This window comes from Chionomys nivalis, chromosome 20 (genome assembly GCF_950005125.1).
Source record: "Chionomys nivalis chromosome 20, mChiNiv1.1, whole genome shotgun sequence".
NCBI lineage: Eukaryota > Metazoa > Chordata > Mammalia > Rodentia > Cricetidae > Chionomys > Chionomys nivalis.
Window position 1 is genome coordinate 10,077,568 of NC_080105.1, and position 12,459 is coordinate 10,090,026.

The following is a 12,459-nucleotide window of genomic DNA, read 5'->3' on the forward strand; positions in this document are numbered from 1 at the left end:
AAATTAAATTTCACTATAAACTTAGACTTAAATAATTTATATTTTACAGTTACCTTAAGTTTGTAGAACATATGTTCAGAAATAGAAAAAGCAAAGATAGCATAACAAAGAAAGATAATTTCTCCATTTGACAGAATTTCCTTATGACTTAGATTCTTTAAAATATGAACTCCTTCATAACATGGCAATAGTGTTGGACATACATGTGCTGCTGAGGAGACAGTTTATGCCTCTCTGTTTTTTGTGTATACATGGCAACTATTCGTGTTTCCTTGATTATGAATCACTGTATTTTCTGAAAAATTATAGAGAACTAAAAGCATTGCTTTTATATTAAATACTTACATTTAAAACAGAAGTAAATTAAGATGTTCATGTCTTTTATTTCCTCAACAAGACTGAGTTACATCAATCCATTAAGAAATCATGGCTATATCAGTAAAGAAGCTTGAAAATACAATATATAGCAGGTACCTTTACAAAAACACTAACATTTCTGGAAAAACTTATTTTATAGCATTATAATGTTAAAATATGGTTTCAAAATTATTGTTTCACACAATTCCTAAGGACAGTCAAGTACCTTGAATGATCAATGTGAAGTGCATACAGTTAGGGAAAAATACTTAGCTTTTTCATTAAATATGAATAATAACAGATAAATGAATATAAACATCGATGTTAAATTTGAATTAGATAATTTAAGAAACATACTATTTTATCACACCCTTTATCTGATTAATTTTTAAACAACATTTCTTAGTTAAGAGAGGAAAAATGGGAGAGTAGCAATTTTATAAGATGGTTAAGACAGCAACTTACTAAAAGTGTGTTAACATCTATTTTATTGTTTAAATATATTTGTTTGTTTTAGATATTTAAAACAAGCATTTCTGCACATTTAGCATTTCCTTCCCCCTGCTCTTTGAAATAGACACATGTGTAAATTTGCATGGTTATAAACAAAGCCCCTCAGGATTTCAAAAAGGATGCCCAGGAAATTGACCCTTACAGGTAGGTAGAAGTTGATAAGCATGACTAAAGTAATCTTAGGAGACACTGAATGAATAAAGGAATTAAAACTTGATTAAGTGAGAAGTAACATTGTTATATTAGGTATCATTCTGAAAAGAGAAAGGAGGGTGAAATTGTGCAGAACTTGATTAAATGATAGTATGGGAAACTGGCATTTTTATAAATACTAATTTTACTTTAAGTAATATCCTATTTTACATTATTTTTATGAAATATGATAATGAAGCATTATAGTCAAAAGATAAGTGGTCACCTATAAGGCTTCCTATCTAATATATTCATATAAAGTCTTTGATAAAACTAAATGAAATGGGGAAATAAGGGGTTTCTCTTAATATACAATATACACGTGTATGAAAATGACATTATGTAGCACAGTACTGTGTACAATGTATGTACACAAAGAAATGTTTTGGAAATCTAAATAAAGCAATAAATCAATTGAGCTTATATTCTCTATTGTTTTATACTATGAAGTTACAATAACAAGGAAAATAGGTTATAAAACACAAGTTCAAAGGTGGCTAATTAAGTCTTACTTACCGTAACATAAAAATAAAACTCACAAGTGTAAAATTATTTTTCAAGGCTCTAAAAGTATTCAAAACTAACAAGAGCATTCTATATTGACTGCTAAACTACTCAAGACTGCCTGCTTTCATATTATAAGAAAAATACTGGCAGACAACTAACCCATGCATTATGTCTAACAAACCATTAAATCACTATGGTTGTATAATTTTTTTCTCAGCATTTTACAAATCCCCATTTCAGGAAGAGATGTGCAGTATCATTTCCTTTTACTTTTTCTTTCCAAATGCTTCTTTGTTACTTTTCCTACTGTCACAGTGGGATACCTACCAAAAACCTGTTTATATATTTGACAACTCTCTTTCTACCTTTCATGGGTAATTTTATAAGTGCTTTTGAAGAAAAGAGGGTAAATTTCTTAAAAGAATAAATGAGACAATTCGGAAAAACTGAGCAATCGATTGTTGAGTAATTTTCACAAGGTCTGTTTTTTTAGCTCTGAACTTTTTAAAGCATTTTCCTTTTATTTTTGAGATTGATAATTATGTCATTTCTCCCTTCGTTTTTCTTCCTCCAAACCCTCTCCTTGCTCTCTTTCAAACTTATGGCCTTTGCCAATAATTTTTACATGCACACATGCATTTAGGAATATCTATATATGCATATGTCCCGCTCAAACTGTAAGATGTTACTTGTATGTGTTTTCAGGACTGACCACTTGGGATTGGTTAATGAATTGGTGCACTTTTCCCTGGGTAAGACTCTTTCTCCTACTCTTATCCCTTACTTGTTTGTAGTTCTTTGTGTAGCTCTGTGCCTTTAACAGTTCTCATTCTCAGTAAACTCTTTATTCTTTGACTTTCCATTGAAACATGAATCTCAATCTCTCTCTCTCTCTCTCTTTCTCTCCCTCATTTTCCTACCTGTCTCCTATATAGAACATATCCTATCTTCCGTCTTTAGGATCCATGTTCTTCTAGCGGATTTCTGATCCCTTTCCATTTCCGTTTTATCGAACCTGCGCTTCTGTGTTTGCCGCCCTCCTTTGTATAGGTAGAGTGATGACAGTTAACGAGAGCTCAGGTGGCAATTTCATCCTGGTGGGCTTCTCTGATCAGCCACAACTTGAAAAGTTCCTCTTTGTGGTGGTGCTAATCTCTTACCTCCTGACACTGGTAGGCAACACAGCCATCATCCTTGTCTCCTGTTTGGATTCCGTGCTCCAAACACCCATGTACTACTTTCTTACCAAACTCTCTTTTGTTGATATCTGCTTTTCCACCAGCATTGTTCCTCAGCTGCTGTGGAACCTCCATGGTCCAGCCAAGACAATTACTCCCACAGGTTGTGCTATTCAACTCTATGTGTCTCTGGCTCCGGGGTCCACTGAGTGTGTCCTCCTCGCAGTTATGGCATTTGATCGCTGTGCTGCTGTTTGCCGGCCACTCCATTATGCCACAGTTATGCGCCCACGGCTCTGCCAGGCTCTTGCAGGAATAGCATGGCTGAGTGGAGTGGGCAACACGCTGATTCAGGGCACCATCACCCTCCACCTGCCTCGCTGTGGGAACCACAGGATTTATCACTTCATCTGTGAAGTTCCTGCCATGATCAAGCTGGCCTGTGTAGCAACGAAGTGCAGCTATTCATGGCTTCCTTGGTGCTACTCCTCCTTCCCCTGGCACTCATCTTGGTATCATATGGGTACATTGCCCAAGTACTGATGAGGTTAAAGTCAGCTCTAACCTGGGGTAAAGCTCTTGGAACCTGTGGATCGCACCTGCTGGTAGTAGTGCTATTTTATGGCACAATCACTGCTGTCTATATCCAGCCTAATAGTTCGTATGCACATAGTCAGGGGAAATTCATCACCCTTTTGTACACTGTGGTTATTCCTACTCTAAACCCCCTCATTTACACTTTAAGAAACAAAGATGTGAAGGGAGCTTTGAAAAGGCTAGTGAGAAAAGATAACAGCCCCAGAGAGAAAATTCTTGCGAAGTAGAGATATGGATCTGTTTTCAGTGATATGGAGGTGCTTATCCAGAGGCAATACCCAGGATCACCCTGACACAGATTATCCATAACCAAACTCACAGGCCTCTCCGGAGAGCTACCAGCAATAAAACCGCTCCCCTAATTATTGTACCCAGAGATGTCCTATGCTGATAATCACATTATCTAATAAACTGAAAACAGTTGCTGTTGTCAAGACTCCTGCAATCAATTTTCTCTTTTTATAGTCACTTTTTAAATTAAGAATTCTGGCTCTATATTATTAAAGATTTCTATTGATTGATCTCTTTTGTCTAAAGTGTGTTTAATGCTAGCTAAAAGTCTTTGAGGCATTCTTTAGTAGTGTGTTCATGCAAACCCTGTGAGACATAGTTTCTATATCCTTGGACCAAGGTCTCCTGGTAATGCCCTAGTCTAAGCCATACACCCGTGTTTTTGTTTTCCCTCAATGGTCTGCTCCAGTGGGTCTCCTAGTGGAGGTTTTTTCATCCTGTGTTTTTGCTAAATGAGATTTTCACAAAAAAATTAATTTTACATATCAAGTTATGTACATTAGATGATAATTTCTGAACTGTGATTACTGTATTCAGAATATTAGGTGATTTTATTAAATAACATGATCTTAGAAATCCAGTCCCTTCCAGGCAAAACAAGACAAGAAATTTGTAGAACTAAAAAATGATTATGAATTCCTCGGTTCTCAGATTCAGCCTTCTCTAGTTAGTTTGTAAAATTCTTTAAATGTTTAAATAATGTAAAATGCATGTTCTTTTGGTTTTCTTTAACTAGTCTAAGCAGAGGTAAAAGAACTTATAAAATTTCAAATTGGACAAAATAAGAAGAAAATGTATTTCTTAAAGCCATTAAATCTAAATTTAAAAGTCACCCCAATTATCTTTAATTTGTCTTATTAACTCTCAAATATCAAATTAAACAACCCATTAACAACATTAAAAATTAAGCTTGATTACTGAAATTGATTGAAGTAATTTTTTTGTGGAACTGTCCTGTTTAAAGTTAGATTGTTAACTTGTGGGTATTTTTATTACATTTACAATAGAGTTTACCCACTGTTCACTGCTTCTGTCTGATTCCAAGAAGCCAGACATTGCTACACAGCCAACATTATTAAGTAAAATCAAAGGGAAGGTAATGGACCAAGATCTCAATAGATAAACAGTTTTCAAATAAAATTACAACACCTTGATTTCTGATTTAAAATTACTATAAAGATGTAGGAATCGAGCCAGTGTGAAGTATTCAGCATTCAGAAAGCATGATAGATCAGCAGACCAAAATGGAGGGCTCAGTCACAAATACTTGACATTTTCAGTGGCTTTGCTTATGACTTTCTCTAGTTTTTGATAAAACAATTTAAAATATTTACAATACTTTATTAATGCATGTGTCTTTGTGCACAAAGCATACAGATACCAAGGAATTAAGAGAACTATTGGATTCCCTAGAGCTGGAATTGTCTGTCGGAGTCTACAATATACAGTGAATGTACAGATGACAGACCAACAGGCAGATCCTCTGGAAGTGTATACGTCCATGTCCACATGGAGCAACCCGATTTTAGAAAAATCACTGTCATATCTGTAAAAACCTTGTGAAGCCATGACTTTTCCCTTCAAAATGGAATTCCTTCCCAAAACACTTCAGCAGTGTGACTTCTGCACAGACAAGAGAGTAACCTTGCTCCATCCCCCACCCACCACACACAAACCAGAAGGCCTTAGGGTCATATCATTCATTCTTTGTTCTAATAGTCAAATTTACATAGAGACAATCTCACAAAATTGCCTGTTGACAGACTACATAAAAATTTCTGTAGAAGACAGGTACTTGGTGGGTGGAATTTTCTTCCTTTCTTTCTTTATATTTGCCATTGGGAGTCATTTTATTTCTATGTTCCTTTAGGTGTGATTCCATAATCCAATTTTAAAAAGTGGTTGGATACTCTCATAACATTTGCGCTGCTGTTTGTGCCACTATAGTTTGCAGGTGGATGCTAGATCCTGTTGATGGGTGTAGATGGGTGGATGGTGATAGTGGATCACTCGTTTGCCATCAATTGTACTATTCTCTGCGAGAGTATGTTCACATAAGTAGTAATGTCAGTTCATAGACACTACAAATGATCCACAAAAAGAGTTATTTGGGAATAGCTTAAAGAGTAATAAAAAAGAGGGCGTAAGTGGGGTAAAAAGCAAGAAAACTCTTATGTAGCAAATACTGCATTTAAATCTACAGAAAATGTTCTCATTGCCACAGCTATAAATAGCCAACAAATCTATGAACAAAATATCTCACAAAGGAATAGCAAAAAGTTACTTTGCATCCTGTTTTGTGAGATTATTCTCTTTTTAGAGTCTGGTAGCAAGGTAAACTGTGCCTTTGTCAGCTAGAGACCTAGAAGTAGCTCTCCATTGAGGCCAGCGGCCTGATTTTTACTAATGAAGAGAACTGAGAAGACATCTGCAGCCTTGTAGGAGGAGCTGGTATGCTTGCTGCTCTTAAACTGACAAAGCTATAATCAATCAGCATAGTCATCAACACCATGAGAGATCTGAGAAAAATAAATAACATTAAAAAACATATTAAAGGCTTATCCAATATAATCAAGTTGGCTTCATCCCAGTGATGCAAACATGATTCAGCATGCAGAAATCAATAGACATAATCCACCACATAAACAGACTAAAAGACAAAAACCATGTAATCATCTCATTGGATGCTGAAAAGGCCTTTGACAAAATCCAACATCCTTTCTTGGTAAAAGTCCTAGAGAGCTTAGGGATACAAGGGATATGCTTCAATACAATAAAGACAATTTATAGTAAACCCATAGCCAACATCAACCTAAATGGAGAGAAACTCAAAACATTTCCTATGAAACAAGACAAGATTGTCTACTATTTCCATACCTATCCAATATAGGACTTAAATTCTTACCTAGAACAATAAAACAACTGAAGAAAATCAAGGGACTACAAATAGGAAAGACTGACAGACAGAAAGACTATGACAACATGCACAAGACCTTCAAAGGTTCAAACTAGAAAAAAATTCAGCACTGAGAAGAGGAGTATGGCAGGCTTCATGCTTAGGAGAAGTTACTTAACACAAGACAAACTCCATGCTGTTGGTGTGTGTGTGTGTATGTGTACTTTTTGTTTTGTTTTGTTTTTGTCTTACTGACTTTTTCTATTAGATTTTCATTCTTTTTGTTTTTTGTTGCTTCTCTTTTCTTTTTCTTTTTGAGAGGAAAAAAATCCATGAAGTTGGGTGGGTAGGGAGTTAGAGATGATAAAGGAGTTGGGGGAAGGCAAAGAATATGGTCAAAATATATTATATGAAAAATAATAACAATTTTCAGTTCATCATAAAATAAATGAAATCCTTTCTTCAAAAATTGGAAACAAGATAATGACTTAAGTTAATAAAAAAACCACAATATTATTGAATAACAAATAGTGTAATGGTAATTCCCTAGCATGATAGATAATTTCTGTATACTATCAAAAACTGGAACCAAAAAATCTGTTATGCTCTGTTCCTTACATGCAGAGAAATCACAATGGAAACAAATCTATTACACAATGCAATATGAGATAAAAAATACATTGTGAGGAAGACTGAGGAAAGTAACACAGTCAGAAGGATTTTATGGGGCCCTCTTCTCATTACTGTCCTCCACAGCAGTGCAGATCATTACCACAGCCACTCATTTATCAGGAAGGTAACTCAAAATACTGATTAAAGGAAGATTAGATATAAAACTTTATCTTTATCTTTATAACATGCAAAATATTGAAGGTAGGAAATTATATTTCATTTTGTTTGTGTATGGCACAAAATGACTAAATTTCATGTAGATGTGTTTTTACACTTTTAAAAAGTTGCTACCCCTATTCATTTTCCACACAACATTTCTAATAAAATTTAATATTTACTTAATCATTTTTTGTTTTGTTGAACTAATTGACTATTTCATATAAACAATAACAAGTAGTCACAATCAGGATAGTTTTTCTGATTAGAAGAATAATGGCTGTTAGCAAGTCTGCTCCGGAACCAAGGACTGGATTTCAATAGGACCTGTTTTCACCTAAGCTGAATTCTATCCTTGCTCTTGTTCTCTTCCAAGTATCTTCTTCACTGCTGCCTTGACATCCTTGTTCCTCAAGGTATAGATAAGAGGGTTAAGCATTGGGGTCATGAGTCCGTAGAAGAGTGCCAAAAGCTTGCCCTTCAGTTTTGCTGAGCTGCTGTTAGGTGCCATGTATGCATATCCACTGATGGCAGAGCCATAGAACATTACGACCACCAAAAGATGGGACCCACAAGTGTGAAAAGCCTTCTTCCGACCTTCAGAAGACTGTATCCTTATGACTGCTCTGACAATATTGACATAAGAGAAAAGAATTAACCCAAGTGGGATAACTTTTATGACAACCACAGCAGCATACATCTCTATCTCATTGACCCAGGTGTCAACGCATGATAACTGAAGCATGGCAGGTACCTCACAGAAGAAATTCTCTATCTGGTATTTCCCACAACGAGGCAACAAAGAAGTCAGGACTGTCTGCACCAAGGAGTTGCTGAAACCAGTTACCCAGGCTACTGCTGCCAACAGCTGAGAGTGCATGACAACTGTGTGACGCCGAGGCTGGCAGATGGCCACATAGCGATCACAAGCCATGATGGAGAGAAGGCCGAGGAAGATGAACAGTTGTGCTATGCATCCCTCATAGCTGATGCTTCTGTTATGGCTCTGTATATTTATCAGCATCTGGGGGACAGTAGAAGTAGTATAGCAGAGATCTAAACAGGAAAGGTTGGCCAGGAAGAAATACATGGGGGTATGGAGTTTAGGATCAAGGCGAGACAAAATGATAATAGCTGAATTACCAAAGAGGGTCAATATATAGAAGATGGAGACGACGACAAGGAGAGCCATCTCCAGTCGGGGCCATTCAGAAAAGCCTACCAGAACCAAGCCGCTGGTGTGATGAGGGGTGCTATTGAGCCTTCTCATTGCTGGAATTCCATACTGAAAAATATCAATAATAGAGCTTTGCCGTCCTGGTTATCCTTAATGTTTCATGTAGTAAAGAAACTGGATAGGGGATGCTGAAACAAAACCGTGAATAACTTCATTTTATTTCTGCAATAAGAAAAATAGTATTAACAGCTGTGCATGTATAGTCTGTCATCCATTCTTATACCCACATTTTTACAAGTAAAGAGTTTTAGAAAGTCAAATTAGAACCACACTGGTAACCCCAACACTTGAAAGGCTGAAGCAAGAGGATTTATGTGAAAGAAAGGCCAGCACGGATTGCAGAGTGAGGCTCTGTGTCTCTCCATTGCTCCCGCAAGCTACCTAAATACCGAACAAAAATAAAGAAATAAAAGGCAAATATAATAAAGATGTATTATATGATACTTGTTATCAGGTGTTGTATCTATTAACACAGAAGAAAGTGAAAACCTCACTGAAGCTTCATTAAGTTTGTAATTTACTCAAAATATTTTTGAACATAATTTTTTTCAATTGAACTTGCCTTCCTGTAGGTTCTTTTATTTATTTTTTAAAAGAGAACAAACTATCCTTTTTTTTTTTCATTTCACGTACCAATACCCCCTTCCTCCCCTCCTCCCATTCCCTCCACCTTTCCCCCAACCCCATTCATGCCTCAGAGAGAGTAAGGCACATTCCTGCAGGTTCTTAATACTTTTGTATAATAGAAGTTTGAAATTGCTACCCATGAAAAGCAGTCAGTTGGTGGTGACAAATATACTTCTTTTTCTTTTCTTTTCTGTTTTTTTTTTTTGTAGAATCTTCTTTCTGCTTAATATAATTAAGACAACAAGGATAAAACCTCTAAAATGCAGTATAATGTGCATGTAAAATTAATATACAAAGATGTTTAGCCACAGAATAATGAGGAGTTAACATCACTGAGACTGATGGTATAAAATGTGTCCTTTTTTGTTTATGTAAAGAAACATACACACAGCGGGGCAGTGGTGGCACATGCCTTTAATCCCAGCACTTCCCTTGGAAGGCAAAGGCAGGCAGATCTCCATGAGTTCAAGGCCATTCTGTTCTACAAGAGCGAATTCCAGAACAGGCTCCAAAGCTACCAAGAAACCTGTCTCAAAAACAAACAAACAAAAAACAAAAAAAGGAAAAAGAAACATACACACACACATACACCAACAGTCAAATAACACAAACTATAAAAGTCAGTTTCCAGAGATGATCTCATTTTTTTCCAATTTAGTCATACTTCCTACATGAGGAAAATTCTCACATGATTTCTTAAAATTTTGCATTATATTCATGTAATCTTCCTGAAGCTAGAATGATTGTTTATATATTCAGCTTTATGCAGCAGAATGGGAAAAGTTGTGAAGAATATTTTTAAAAATTATCTGGTACTTGTTTGTGTTGTGACAACCACCAAAAATATGGCTATGTACATATGCAAATTGATTGCATGTATGTGTACTTTGTATATTTCATGCTCCTTTGTGTAAAATAAACACTTGGTTTAAATGAGAACAAATTACTCAAATTACACAGTTGAAGTACAAGGTTATATAAGTGTAATATTGTTGTTAAGATACCAAACATTATCACGACTCTTGGTAAAAAGGTTTTGTAACCACTTTAGAGATAATGTTTAATGTAATTTAAGAATAGTTTTAATCCCAAAATAAAGATATGTATAATTCTATTCCTTCACTTACTATAGAATTTTTGACAGTTTTATATGAATTTGTTTTTATCACCATCTTATTTTTGACAAAGTTGTACATGCTGTCTATAAATAATTTGAGAAATTTGAGAAATATGACTAAATATAGTGAATTATTCATGTGATAATAAATCCTAATAATTATTGTTGAAAACACTTTACCTCAGCTCTGTTAGCATTTTTCAATAATAGAAGGTATCATTTTACCTATAGTCACCCCTTTGTATGATAGATTTCTTGTTCTTATCTCTCTTGTTTCACTGAAATGTCTTATTCTTTGCTAATTATCTATGCAATTCCTTCTGTACCTCTCCAGCATCCCAGTAACTTTTGTTCAGCTCTGGTTCTGCCAGATCTTACATGCTGTTTGTCCAGCCAACAAAAGTAGTTATCTCGGAATAACTCATTATATGAAGCAGACACAATATAAAAGGTGAAATATTTTCTCACTTTTTTGAGATATATTTAATTGAAATCATGAAAAAAACGCAAAAATAAAAAATGTGTTCTTTGCCTTTCATAGAATTAACAATTTTATTTTACAATTGTATTACTTTTTTCCATATTTCTTTTTTATTTTATTTATTTATTTATTTATTTGGATTTTCGAGACAGGGTTTCTCCGTAGCTTTCTGGTTCCTGTCCTGGAACTAGCTCTTGTAGACCAGGCTGGCCTCGAACTCACAGAGATTCGCCTGCCTCTGCCTCCCGAGTGCTGGGATTAAAGGCGTGCGCCACCACCACCCGGCTTTCCATGTTTCATTTAGTGATTGTGCTTTGTTTTCTACTAACCAATTACAATAGATGTGGCTAAATATAGTTCCCCTCCAAGGAACATTGTAGTTCCTCTTACTGATATTTGTCATACTTGACATTATGGTTTCAATTATTTCCTGTCAGAGCCCTCAATGAAGACATCAGGAGCTGTTGTTTGGAACAGAGAAAACATCCATGCATTTCATCTCAGTCACTTTATAGCCCTCATAGTGGAATTACTGGCTAGGGAAGATGTCATAGAAATTCAGTGATTGGATGTAAAAGAGTAGATATGGAACCAAAAAAATTTCATGACATGAAAAATTTCAGGTTGATTACTAACCCACAATGGCAAAGAATGTTTTGGTCACCAGTTTCCTTGCGGTTCATGAATTTCATAATGGATATAAGCAGAACCATTTGATAAATTGAGGAGATAAACATCCTAAGTATAATTTGAGTTACCAGATCATAGTAATAAACAGATTGTTCTTTTGCATGTACCAATAAGCATTCCTTTTGGATTTAACTGAGATAAACATGAGAATTAATATTTTATGAAAAGAAAGGTGTAAGACTTTTAGCCTTCATGGATGGTCTTTGGACAATAGAGAACATCTGGAAATGGTATTTAAAGTGTAACAAACCACAAAATTGGATTTCACTCATGGTGGCATTTCATCTTGAACAGCATGACTTCTACATTTTTAAAGTATATGATTCATTACTAATTTTAAGGAAAACACAGCTAAAAGAAATTTTTAAAATTTCTAAATGAAATGGTGTTTCCTGAGAAAATTTTCCAAATAGCCTTTATTATTCTGAGAAAGTTTATAAGACAGAGTAGATATGTTTAGAGGTTTACTTAGAAAATAATATTTATAGCTATTTTAAACAAATAGTTGACAACAATTATTCAAAAAATGTTCTCATGCTTACATTCATAAAAAAATGTAGCCTTTCAGTTTTAAGCAGAAAAGGAGTTTATGTGTAGGGTGCATGATCAGATTGCCATGGGTAGAAGGCTCCTAATAACCTGTCTTTTCATTGTTTTTCTTTTTGCAAGCTAACTAGAGTGATAATAAACTCATTGAGCATTTGCAAGGTTCATTGTGGGTAAGCAGTGCAAATAAAAAATGTAGACTCCCTAATCCTCAGTGGCCATTCTTTGCAGATTATAGCTAATACATATAGAATTATGACTATGTGGTAAAGAGGAATCCAGATTCTTGATTATTTAAATCATTTCTCAAACCTATAAGTTGGTTTCTTATGAAATCTCCTTTGGTTTTGAGGACAATGTCAGTTCATGCTTTAGCATAACTACCTGGCACAGCTTCTCCTG

The 12,459-nt window shown here is 35.1% G+C and overlaps 1 protein-coding gene and 1 pseudogene across 1 annotated transcript; one reads left to right on the forward strand and one right to left on the reverse strand.

Moving 5' to 3' along the window:
- Positions 1–2,627: 2,627 nt before the first annotated feature.
- On the forward strand, positions 2,628–3,571 carry LOC130863024 (olfactory receptor 2G3-like; annotated as a pseudogene).
- A 4,137-nt stretch (positions 3,572–7,708) lies between these two features.
- LOC130863189 (putative olfactory receptor 2B8) lies at positions 7,709–8,629 on the reverse strand. The gene has a single exon (XM_057753087.1). The coding sequence runs from the start codon at positions 8,627–8,629 to the stop codon at positions 7,709–7,711; it is 921 nt and encodes a 306-aa protein (XP_057609070.1).
- Positions 8,630–12,459: the final 3,830 nt, after the last annotated feature.